The sequence below is a fragment of the Furipterus horrens genome, unplaced genomic scaffold (assembly GCF_987537825.1).
Source record: "Furipterus horrens unplaced genomic scaffold, mFurHor1.1.pri manual_scaffold_4, whole genome shotgun sequence".
Classification (NCBI taxonomy): Eukaryota; Metazoa; Chordata; class Mammalia; order Chiroptera; family Furipteridae; genus Furipterus; species Furipterus horrens.
This window is the reverse complement of record NW_028327174.1, coordinates 196,644,584-196,656,655: the sequence shown is the minus strand read 5'-3', so window position 1 is coordinate 196,656,655 and position 12,072 is coordinate 196,644,584. Positions and strand designations below refer to the sequence as shown.

At 51.8% G+C, this 12,072-nt stretch overlaps 2 protein-coding genes across 2 annotated transcripts in view; one reads left to right on the top strand and one right to left on the bottom strand.

Annotated features, from left to right (window-relative positions):
* The window catches only part of GOLGA1 (golgin A1), a 40,157-nt gene extending 37,237 nt beyond the window's left edge, over positions 1–2,920 (top strand). The window contains exons 21-23 of the mRNA XM_090274714.1: positions 238–408; positions 874–960; positions 1,529–2,920. Of these exons, the coding sequence (XP_090130840.1) occupies positions 238–408; positions 874–960; positions 1,529–1,609 (339 nt within the window). The 3' untranslated portion in view covers positions 1,610–2,920. The remainder of the gene's footprint in view (positions 1–237; positions 409–873; positions 961–1,528) is intronic.
* A 1,657-nt stretch (positions 2,921–4,577) lies between these two features.
* Positions 4,578–11,791, bottom strand: ARPC5L (actin related protein 2/3 complex subunit 5 like). The gene is made up of 4 exons (XM_090274711.1): positions 11,492–11,791; positions 7,435–7,507; positions 6,313–6,489; positions 4,578–5,117 (listed from the first exon to the last, which is right to left on the bottom strand). Exons 1-4 carry the CDS (start codon positions 11,638–11,640, stop codon positions 5,055–5,057), a joined length of 462 nt encoding a protein of 153 aa, XP_090130837.1. The 5' UTR covers positions 11,641–11,791; the 3' UTR covers positions 4,578–5,054.
* Between the last annotated feature and the right edge of the window lie 281 nt (positions 11,792–12,072).

The following is a 12,072-nucleotide window of genomic DNA, read 5'->3' as shown; positions in this document are numbered from 1 at the left end:
GGCTCACTGCCTAAGATGTGTGTCCTGACACAGATTAAGGAAATGTCTGAACTTCCCCAGGTGACCTCCCTCCCTCCTCTCAAACCTGGGGGGGCTGAGCCTTCTTCAGCCGCTGCCTTGTGCAGGCTGTGGCAGGGGACCAGCCGGTGCTCACAGCGTGGGTCAGGTGAAGCTCGCATGTGGTTTTCCGACCTGTCTTAAGCAGTTCAATGTAGCATCTTTCCTTTGCTCTTTCAGAAAATCAGACCCGATAATGAGCTTTTTGAAGTCCGGGAGAAGCCTGGCCCTGACATGCCAAATCTGGCCCCTTCTGTCACAAATCACACTGACCTGACTGATGCCCGCGAGGTCAACTTCGAGTACCTTAAACACGTGGTTTTAAAATTCATGTCCTGTCGGGAGTCCGAGGTAAAGAGCTTCTGAGTTACCTTCTGGATACTGAGTTCCACCCCAGGGCCTGGCTCATCTGTCAGAGCCCTGCACGGCTTCCCCCAAGTCCCTTTCTTTCTTCCTCTCCTGCATTCCAGTTTGACCAGAGTGGATGCTTGGTCATTTCTCTAGTTGGCACTGACCTGCGGATTGAGTAGCAAGTGCGGGGGACCAGAGTCCAGGGAACTGAATCTGCCCAGCACTCATGCATCCTCTTAGGAGCAGGAGAGTTGCTGTGCATGTCCTGGTCACCTTGCCAGTCCCCAAAGTGAAAGATGAAGGGAAAAAAGAACCTGGCGCTGCTGCCAGACCTCGGTGTGGTCCCTGCTCACTGTCAGGAGCACACAGCAGGAACAGGACCAGAGATATTGCCATTTAGCCCCAATTCACCCCCACCCACCACCACCACCTGGACCCAAAGCAGCAAAACTTCCTTTGTTTCAGGCTTTTCATCTTATAAAAGCTGTGTCAGTGTTGCTGAACTTTTCACAAGAGGAAGAGAACATGCTCAAAGAAACCCTGGAGTATAAGGTAGGATTCCCTAGTCTGCTGTCCAGCTTCCAAAAAATGTAGTTAGGAACTCCAGCACCAGCAGGTGAGAGCAGCCCACGCTGCGGTGCAGATTCAAAGGCACTTTTGGATGAACTTGACTCAGGCAGTATTTACCGAGGACATGCATTCTGCCCACAAGTCTGTGCTGTGCTTGATCAAAGCAATTGTTTTCCAAAGCAATCTCTTTGATACCACTTCCTCAATAGCCCTAGGTCTGGCCAAGCACCCAGGCTTTAAAAAAAAAGAGAATAGTCAAACAGTATCTGCATAAATTATGTAATAGGAAGAAAATTTAAGGAAAAACTACAACTTCACCACCTTGTTTTTGTCAACTCCGTTTTTCCTTTTTCCCTCCCCTGCTTAGCATGGGCTCTCAGCCCTACACACTGGTCACTGTGGCCACTGTCTTCCCTGCTCTGGTCGCAGCTGGAGTCAGGGTGCGTGGAGGGCGTGAGAGGTGTCCCAGGGGTCTGGAGGGAGCTCTTCCAGCTCCCTCTGCACCTAGACCTGATTTTCATCTCAAGAGGCTTTCCTATTTCAAACACAGATGTCATGGTTTGGGTCCAAGCCAGCTCCCAAGGGCAGCATCCGGCCATCCATCTCCAACCCTCGGACACCGTGGTCCTAGATGAAACTACCCAAGGATGGAGCTCCGTGGGCTGACACTTTTTCTGTGAAAAGAACTCTGACACACCAGTCTGGGTGGGTTTTTAATCACTGTAATTGCAGTATTTTGTACAAGTGTCTAAACATTGTTTACAAGACTTAAGGTCCACTTCCCTGCAGACTGATACCAACCTCAGGTGGCAGCTGATCCTGTCCTTCTGGCCACAAATGGGAGGGTCCTGGCACTACCCACTTTTCTAGCGCTGCTAAAATCTCAGCTCTGGTCGGCATGTCTGCGCCTGAATTTCTAACCTTTGTGAGTACTTAAAGCTGAAGCATCAGCATCTGGCAGAGGCAGCTGCTGATCCCTCATTAGTGATGACGCTGGACGTAGAGCGCCCTTTGAAATGGTACCTAGCAGGCCACTCACCCCCTCCTGCCGGGAGCAAGTCCCCTTCCCTATCGGCACATTTCAGTTCAGATGAGTTAGAAGAGGCTTTTTAACCTCTCCTCTCAAGAAAACATTTTACCTTGTTTCTAAAATGACCTAGAGACTTAAGAGGGGTACATCCTTATGACACTCTGGAGCCAGCGTGGGTTAATGCAGCTGCAGCTGACAGTATCACGTTTTACTGATGAATACTAGCAAATATATAAAAAGATCCTAAGTATAGTACCAAATACCCTCAATTGCCTTCTTAATGAATGTACTTGTCTTGGATAGGTTGCTGGTAAACCATTTTAAACTATTTTTTATAGCTAAATTCTTCACTATTATAAACATGTCTCCTGTATTATAAAGGTGTTCTTAAGGAAAATGGGAACATCAGAGCAAATTATTTCTAAGGTTGGGAATCCTGTCCCTTTGTAATTTCACTAGCAGTCTGTGGCGTCTGCTTCCCTCTGAGGCAGTGGTGGCAGTTCATCTGCTTTGCTCTTGATTCTGGGTTGTAACACTGAGCAAGTGCTAATGACATATTTTCTACTGTTAAGGAGCGTCTGCTGTAGTCAAAGGCAGCAGCAGCTGCCCCTCCCGCCAGCCTTGTCCAAAACACGGGGCCGGGGGGGTGGGGGGGTCTGCCTCGTGTGTGGAACCAGTCTCTGCGTCCCCCTTCCCCCAAATATTTAAGATAACACTACATTTATATACAGTATCCAGACAGCCTCCAGCTGGCTGCAAATGACTGGCAGTGACTGACAAAAACTTGTCTTATCACTAAAGAAAGCAGAACATGCTTGCCTTGGATAAGCCATGTATCAGAGCTGAAGAGAAACCTTTTATTTAGTTTGATGAGTTTCACTGGTTAAATAAAAAACTGAATTAGTAACTGGAGCTCCTAAGTTTATTGTCAGTTATTCCATGATGCAAAGTTATGTCTCAATTATGCTTAGTTAATATATATAAAATACGTCTCAATTTAAAAAAAAAAGGATGTGCAGAGTTAACCTGCTACATTTTCAGATGCAGGAGCACCAGGCAAGGGCAGCATCACCTGTCCCAGCTCGGGCTCGCTGCCATCCAAGTGACCCATTCTTCACTTACCTACCTCTTCCCTGCAGATGTCTGTCCTGTTTAGAATGCTATTTTCCATTTACCTGTTGGGGACACTAAACAGGCATCCCTCTGTTTTGTAGTTTTGATGAGGAAGAGGTAGCTTTTCCAGCTGTTCCTAGGGAATCCTGAAACTCAAGTAGCTCAGGGTTTGCCAGAGGCAGCTCAGCACAGCCGTGGAGCCCGTCCACCGCCCCCACAGCCCCTCCAGTCCTTGGGCTGGTCTCACCCCCACCCACGTCCCTGGCAGGTTTGGGTGTCGATGCGGGGCATCACTAAGTCTGGACTTGCTTAGAGAGGATTCATTCCAATGAGGTTTTCCTTCTGCATGTTGAACTTCCTTCAGCTTTAAGAGAAAGAGTGGAGTAACTGTTCTAAGTGACTTAATGCACTTTCACCTGTATAAACGTTCTGTGACAGAGACAGTATATATAGCCCTTTATATGAGCGTTGGATCTTGATCTCTCCTCCCATTTGTAAACAGGGATTATATTATCTAAAACTGCTGTAGGAAAGTCATTTGTGGTGCAATATACTTTTTGATTAAAGCTCTTCAATCCAGATGCAACTACAGTGGGTTTTACGTGATACATTATGGTGTGTCAATATTTCTTTGACTTTAATATTAAATCCAGTACATTGTGTCTGTTTTGTATATTTCAAGGGCTACAGAGCATTTGTCTTTCAGAAAGAACCTACCGGATAGGGCTTGGGTGAATAAATATATGCAAGTTAATGAGCCAGCAACCTAGGCCTACCTCCCAAGGGTGGGGGTTCTGCAGAAGAGTTGGGAGCATTGTGTCACTTTGGTCAACATCCATCTCCAGGGCCCAGGTGACTGGGGAAAGCTTCAGTGGAATATGGAGGGGGTCCTTCCCTTGAACAGAAAGTAGACTAGTTACAGTGCTAACAAGAAAAGTATCTTATTCTTCAAAGAGGCTTATTGTTAGTAGCTATAGGGAACAAAATGTTCTTTCTACCTTTATAGGCTGATTGCTACCTGTTTCTGGCTTTCAAGCCTTCAAAGAGAACTTGTCAATTTCACAATTGTGAAATTTCACAATTTCACAGCCAAACCCAGTGTCAGGAGATGGTGACCAGGCCCGTCTGAGGCCTACTCTCAAAAGACTCCAGTGCAGTCACACAAACTAAAGACTTTTAAAGCCTAGGTCAATTATTGAATGTTGGCACTTTATTAAATTAAATAAGCTCCAAAGTTACATATAAATCAAAGGAGTAAAACAATAAATACTAATTCAGCAAACATCTCTCCACAGCAGCGGTAGCTGTAGTCCAGACCTGAGGCTGCTATGCAGGAGGCTGGGCTGCTTTGCTCGCGCCCTGGGGAGTTTCCAGAACAGTCGATCCCTCATTCATTACCATCCCATTCACTACCTTTTTTTTTTTTTTACATATATGAAACACACTGCAAAGTATATACTAATAAGCCAAGAGCTTTATTGATGCAGCAGGCACTTTACAATGACCCAAGAGAGCCCGCCTTCTCTGGGAGGATAGGACATGTGTACAAACCCTCGGGGGGTTTCTACTTCAAAATCACCCTTTCACAGCAGCCCTTGGATCTGTACCTGCCCAAATCATCCCGCCCCCGTTTTAAACAGGCAGTGCCCACAGACACACCTGACCAACAACCGTGGCCAGCCACTGGCAGACAAGTCAAAATGTCAGTTCTGCATTATTCGTGGACAAAGGCATAGACTATCAGATCCTGCAAAGGATTTAGGAAACAGTAAGACAATTTCTCCCTCCACCTTGAAAATAAAATACACTTCAGCGGATGCGTGTCCTGAAATAGTTGGGAGTTCCTAGGAAGATGGTCTGTTGCCAATCCCTTCTTCACCAGCCTGTGCATCCAAAATTCTTCTCAAGGTAACATGAGTCTTTTTTTTTTTTTTTAAACAGTCTTTCTTGCTGTAAGAACTCTTATAATGGAGCCTAGTCCTCCTACTGCTAATGCCTGTGGGGGTAGGAAAAGAAACCGTGTCAGATGAACCTGGTTGGACAGGGGAGCCTGGCTTGCCAGGGGAGATGGGACGACGCACCCCCTGACCTGGGTCCCACCATGTCACAGACCATCTGAAAAAGGGTCTCTGCAAGCGCACGGGCACCGTTAGAAGGCAGCAGGGCGCACACTCTAGGCACAGCGTTCTGCCCTGGAGCCAAGGGTCCAGGGGTTGCTCTGTAGGCAGCATAACTATTACCAAGTGCACACACAACAGAGCCCCCCAAATTCCTTTCTGACAAGCTCCTTGTTTCCAGCCTGCTGGCACTGCCCCAGGCACCTGAGCCAGCACATGCCCAGCAGAGCCATCTTGTGGAGCCCTCAGCCTTAAAGGGCTCAAAGGCCCGGCCACACCACGGGAGGGCTTGCTCAGGTCCCCCCAGGAACCGCAGCTACTCCCACCTCCTAAGCCCTGAAACTCACCAGCAGGACCAAAGGCCACAACCCCAGCCCCGTACTGAGGCCGCCCGAATGACCGACGCCTCAGTAAGGGGACCCCTCCCTTAAAACACAATGGAGTCTTCCTGAAACGACACTTAGTGAACAGCCCGGCCCCCTGTGAGGCTGGGCACACTTCCTGTGGCTCCACAGGCAGGACCCAGGTCTGACAGAGCCTTGCCCTGGGGCCACCCCGAGCAGAGGACAGGCACGGCTTTACTGCTTCAGGTGGACGGAGGCCCTTTTGAGTGGCTGCCGAGGTTTCTGCCACTGCCCACTCTGGCCTGGTAAGGCTGGGCCAGAGCAGGAGGCCTGAGTGAGAGCTGGCTGGAAGGCTCGGCCGGCATTCCTAAGCGCCCCGTGCCACCACCTGCACCGAGGCCAGAAGTATTATGAACCCCCGCCTCCAGCAAGCCTGCCTCCCTCCCCTGTGGGACTCCTCGTTTACCTTGCTATGCAAAGCCACCTGCTCATGGCCTGCCTGGCATACATCAGCAGCTAAAGCAACTGTGATGACCAGAGACAGCGGACCCCTGTCAGTGCTTCCTTGGCAGAGGTAAGTGGTCAAGTGCCCCAGGTTGCTTTAGTGTGGCCACTCGTTCCCATAGGCCTGTCAGGCCGTGCTGTTTGTTTTGGAAACTGGCTTACGGATCTGCACGCAGGGGCTGGGGCGAGTCAGTGGGCTGCCTGCATGGGCAGGACGGTCACATACCTTTTCATGCCACTGGAGTAGCACTGCGCTGCTATTTTCTGTGGGCTTCTCAAACCCTTTATAAATGTACTTCATTAGCAAGTCAATGCCATTTCTGTCCAGTGACTGCACAGCCTGCTCAATTTCGCTGCTTTTAAAGTTGGTGAGTACTTTCAGCACCACGCCCTGGGCTCGTTCCTACAGAGGGAAGAGAAAGGGAGTGAGGCCCCGAGCCGCGGCCCAGGCACATCCACGTCCCCCACTGCTGGAACAGCAACACCAAACCAAGGGGTCAGAACTCACTAGAAACACATCATTTCTCATTTGTCTGGGATGGGTAAAAAAACAAGTGGGCAGGAATTCTTTCACTGACTTAAATTTCAAAGTATCCCTTATTTATGCCAATAAGTTATTCCCCTGCCTTGGGGGGAATAACTCTTCTACTGGGGAGAAGCATCACTGTTCCTGAGATACCACAGGATCACAACTGTGGAGACCTAGTGTTTCAGACAGGTTGACCCGGCTGCAGCTTCCCTCTAGGCTCCCCCCAGCAACAGAGGGGCCATTCCCCTCCATGTTTCAGAGGTGCAGCCACTGTTCATATCAAGATAATGTCACAAATGGCAAAACCCCAGCTTCAGAGACCCCTTGCCCAGGACCAAATTTTAGCTTCAACAATGAAATGTCAGCCTCGGCGATGGAGCAAGCACGACTGTATCTTCTCACCTAGGGTTTTAAAGCAGGAAATCTTAAAAGCACTGAAAATTCTTATGCAAATACAGCCTACTCAATAGCCTATGTAAGGGTAACCACTGATAAGTCTCACGTGGCACGCTGATTTATAGCTCTGCTAAGCAGCAGCGAGGGCTGGGCTGACTTCTCACCCCACGAGGCTCTGGGGAGGAGTGAGGTTTCTTTGGGGAGCTTTTACGGAAAACACTGACAGCTTTAACGTCAAACAGCAGGAGGCTTCCATGGAAGCACTGCCAGGTGCCAGCTCGCTCCCTTGGTAGATACTCACTGACACAGAGACGGGACCCACGCTGTCCGCAGCCCAGGGAGCTCACGCTCGGCTGGAGACAACGGACAGCCACAGCTCTGTCCCAACACCACCCAGCAGAGCTGCAGCGCAGCCTCCTTTACCTTCACGGCTTGATTCTTGGTGTTGACGGGAGAGTTCCGCAGGGCTGCATGAAACGCCCGAAGCATGTCCCCTGTGCATCACCACCGGTTAAGGATGGCTAGGCTCGAGCTTGTCTGTGCTTTCGCTAATGAACTCATCTCAGAAACAGCTCAAGAGAGTGGCGTCACATGGCATCTTACCCCTATCCACCCACCTCCCACTGCGGTTTCCAGATGGGCAGAGCCTAGAGGGCAGGCGGTAGCTTCCCTGAGCCAGCCCTGCACGCCCCGCCTTCTGCCATCTCCTAAACCTCCCCCCCTTCAAAGCAAGTCTGGACGCTCCCTCCCTCCATCCCTGCAAGGTAGTAGCAAAGCCACTGCCCCTGAGGGTTAACTTACAGCAAAATCCTACTGAGCTCGCTGGCACCTGCTACTGGATCCTCACAACGTTTTGTGTCCAACTATTAAAGAAATTAAGATGTGCTAAAACTTCTCTCTTGCAAGACCTTCTCTTGCCAGTGAGGTCCCAAATGCTACCAGGAGGGAGATTTAGCCATCTATAAGAACCTTTGCAAAGAACAAGCCAATCCTGCCCACCTCATTCCCCAAACCGTAGCTGCAATCCGGAGATTCTTCGCTGAGTTCTGAATAGCCAGACCGCAAAAGATAATTACAATCTAGGTTAGGTCCCCAAAGGTGACACCTATTTTAAACTGAATTACATCAGCCAACTCTCATTTCCTCATCTGAAACACTGGCTTCAGCCAAGAAGCTTCAAAAATAGAACAAGGAAAGGCTTCTGCCCAGCTGGGTCTCTACTCCTGTTCACACAGTGATACCAACGTGCAAGCAGGGCCTCCGGAGCGAAGCTCTCCTGCCTCCCCCAGTGTGGGCTCCATCTTGACTGAGTGGGGCCCACAGCACCCCAAAGCCACTCCCACCAATCTCCTGGCTGCCTGCTGGGCTCCGATCCACCTGCCACATTTGAGAGGCAGCCCACCCCCGTATCTGTCACCTTTGGAATTCCTCTTCCCCAGCCAGGCAAAGGCCAGCCTGATATCAGCCACTGATAACGTCTACCTCAGAATTCTCTAATTTGCTGCCCAGAGCAGTAAGCAGAGATGCAGAGGCTTCAAAGGAAACACAGGCTGGGGCTCTTCACTATCCAGCATGGCGGCAAACAAATCCTTGGGAAGGGTAGGATAGTCCACAGGGCAGGAAGTCACTGCTTTCGAGTTAGGCTCTGTAGCGCCAATCTGTCAGAGACTCACTGCAGGTGTTGACGGGCAGTGGCCCTTCAGCAGCTGAGGAGACTCGGGGTGCTGGGCCTCTGCACTCAGCTGGCTTCAGGCCTCCTGAGAACAGGCTGTGGAGGCTGGGGAACCCCGCCCAACCCCTAGTCTCCTCTATACCAGGGTTTCTCGACCATGGCACTCGTGGCAATTTAGACCAGGTGATGGATGTGGGGTCTGCCCTATGCATCAGACAGTACTTGGCAGCATCCCGGGCCTCTACCCTCTGGATCCCAGTAGCAACCCTCAGATCATGACAATCAAAACGTTTCCAAACATTGCCAAATTTCCTCAGGGGGAGGAGAGTGCAAAATCGCTCAAAACCACCACTCTAAACAGAACCCTGCTCCTGAGGACCAGGTGCTTCAACAAGGAAGAAAAGGAACTAATACTATTTTAAAATCTCCACAAGGACTCAGATCCTGTGCCAAGCGCTTTCACGTCATTACTGCTAACGGCTTTTTGCAACAAGAATCATTATTCTCATTTTAAAGGCAATGAATTTGAGGCTCAGAGAAGGGATGTGATCTGCCCAAGGTCACAAAGCTAAGCTGTCCAGCTGGCCTTCAAGCCCAGTAAGCCTGACTCCAAAGCCACGCTCTTTTTACCATCCCCTGCTGCACTCCCCCCGTCCACCCCGCCCCAGACCCAAGGTACATGTCCAGACACCTGCTGTGTGCCTGGCAGTATGCTGAAGCCTTTGGGGGTGTTTAGTGATGGTCCCATGCAATCTGTAAGGCAGCGTGATTCCCCTTCTTTTAACAAAGAAGGACGCTGAGCTTCAAAGAGGGTATGTGAGCTACTCAAGGTCACATAGCTACGACATGACAAAGCTGGGTCTGTATGGATGCACAGCCCATGTCCCTTTTATTTCACTTGTGTTATCTCCCACCAGGACAAGCCTCCTCCCCTACACTTCCCCACTCCAATCAATCAACCCGTTTCTACTCCCCCCACCTCTGTCCTGACTCCTAGAAGCCTGTTCTATATTTTAAGTCAACAGTTTAATGTAAGTTCAATACCTGGCTCATGGTAAGGACTCAGTCAATATTAGCTCTTCCCCTCTCCCTGGGCCTCACATTTGCTACGATTTCAGTCCTCACCTGGTAACCTCCCTTTCCCCAGTCCCAAGAGGTACACTTGCCATGGTAACAAGGCTCCTGACATTGCCAGCAGCAGAGAAACTGCCATCCCCGGGTGTGTTCGGCCTAAGCCTCCAAGCAGCCTCAAGAAACCTATCACTAGTCGGGGGCATACAAGAGATGACCTTCAACAAGTCCCTACAGCACCCAGACCAAGACGGAAGATAACCAGACTTTGTCTCCCCATCTATGGATGGTTCTGGGCCAGAGGCCTGACCCTGCAGCTCTCTGATCCCCCCTGCCCATGTGAGAGGTCCTGCACCTGACTGCAGAATCAACCTTCCCTCAGGGGGGCCTATCTCACGCCACCATTTCACCAAAGGGCTAAGCAAGGTGATCTTGAGGGGGCAGGAAATACAAGTTTGTATCACCACCTTTGAAACACATTCCTGCCCGAAGTCTGAACGTTTTTGTTTTAAATGCACACTGGAAGAACACTGCAGGACTCCTCCCAGAGGCAATCTATGGGCCTACCTTGCCAAGCTGAGTCAACTGATTCAACACCCAGAACCTGATTTATATACAGCATGAGCCTTCAACCCTGCTGCCCTGGCAAGGGCGGGGGAGGGGCAGGCACTTCCTGTAACACAGTTTGAATAAAGAAAAACCTTTCCTCTGAGAATAAGTCAGTTTCCTGTGTTCAAACTGCTAAGGGACCGAGCAGGCTGTGACAACCACCTCTATTTTTAATCTTGTTTTCTGAAGGCTTGTTTGCTGTGGCCACAAAAATAGCCATTTCCATTCGTGGGGCTCTACTTTTACATTTCACATTTTACTCTGTGGTTTTTCTTAGCTCTAAACTACTAGCTTTTTCCCACTGCTTTCTGCACAAGAAGGCTGCTGGGGAGTGGGGGAGCCAAGCTCACTTGTTGAATACGGCTGAGACCATCAAGGTCCAAAGCCCAAAGCGTTCGTAGGAAACTTAGAATAGGTGAGAAACGGCTGCATTAAGCTGGAGGGTCAGGCTGATTTGGGGGTGAGAGGCATAGTCTCAGACCTCAGGGCTGGGGCGAAGGCTAAGGCTTCAGCCTGCGCTCCCCATGCCCTTTCTCCCCCGCAGCCACCCACCCACCTATTTTCGCGTGGTGCTGCAGCCGGCCCGAGAGGACTGTGCCCGGGAGCCGCCCTGGCCACTCAATTACTCAGCGGCGGCTCACCTCGGCCCCTCCCGCCGGTAAAGCCCGAGTGTGAGCCCGCTTCCTGCAAGGAAGGGATGGAGTGATGGAGCGTCCAAGGAAGGGACGGCCTGAGCAGAGGAGGCACGGGGGGAGCGGGGGAAAGAGAGGCCTCGCGGAGAGGCGAGCAGCCTGCGGGGCTGGAGGCGCGTCCGCCACGCTCCTGGAGCCGCCAAGCAAGCGGGTCCACCACCACGGCGCAGGGACCGCGTGGGGCTGTGAAGCAGAGGGAGGCTGCGGGGGCCAGGGCTAAGAACAAGAGGAGTGGGGAGGCGGGGCAGAGGGAAGTGGGGATATTCGGACGGAAAGAACCTGGCCCGAGGGGACCCAGATCAGAAGGGAGTTGGGAGGCTGACCAGAGGGGCCGGGGGTTCAGGGGAGTGGGGAGTCCGCCTGAGGAGCCGGGGAGGAGGGAAGTGGGAAGGCCGAGCCAGAGAAGAGCCCGAGCCGCCACGCCGGGGAAGGATATTGCCGCAGGAGCCCGTCCACCTCGCCAGGGTCCGGGCCTGGCTCGCCTGACGCCGCCGCCGCCTCCTCCTGCTCGTCCACGAATTTATTCTCGTCAAATTCGTCGATGTCCACCCGACGGAAGCGCGAGGACAGCGTGTTGCGGGCCATGGCAGGGGCTCGGCGCCCGCTGAGCCGGCTCGGCTCCGGGCCCGACCTCAGATCCACTCCACTCGGAACCGGCTCGGGGGCGGGAAGCTGCCGCCGGCCACTACCTCCACCTCCTCCGCGCGCAGCCGCCGCCGCCCGCCCACTTCCGGGCCATGCCGGAACCGGAAGTCTTGGTAGGAGGGAGAGAGGGGCGGAGCCTGGTGGGGGAGCGACTGGAAGCACACTGTATCAGGTGTTGTGGTTACCTCGACCACCCTCCTGCAGACTCTCATCTTCATTGCGCTTAGGCTTCCTGTCTGAGGGGCGGGCGCCCGTCCCAGTACAGGCCCAGCATCTTGGACGCCACTACCGCGTTCGTTCTTCGACCTTCCTCCTGCATTCGATGCGCCCCGGGGTCATGACTGCCAAGACAGAGAGCGCGGGACCCCCAGG

Bases quoted from the DNA above. Each gene is read 5' to 3' on its own strand.
- ARPC5L (XM_090274711.1), bottom strand. From the start codon at position 11,640: ATGGCCCGCAACACGCTGTCCTCGCGCTTCCGTCGGGTGGACATCGAC. The intron at 7,508-11,491 runs ATATCCTTCCCC...GTGGTGATGCAC, and splicing joins GTGGACGGGCTCCTGCGGCA to AGGGGACATGCTTCGGGCGT. The intron at 5,118-6,312 runs GTATGTGACCGT...CTACCCCCACAG, and splicing joins TACTCCAGTGGCATGAAAAG to GCATTAGCAGTAGGAGGACT.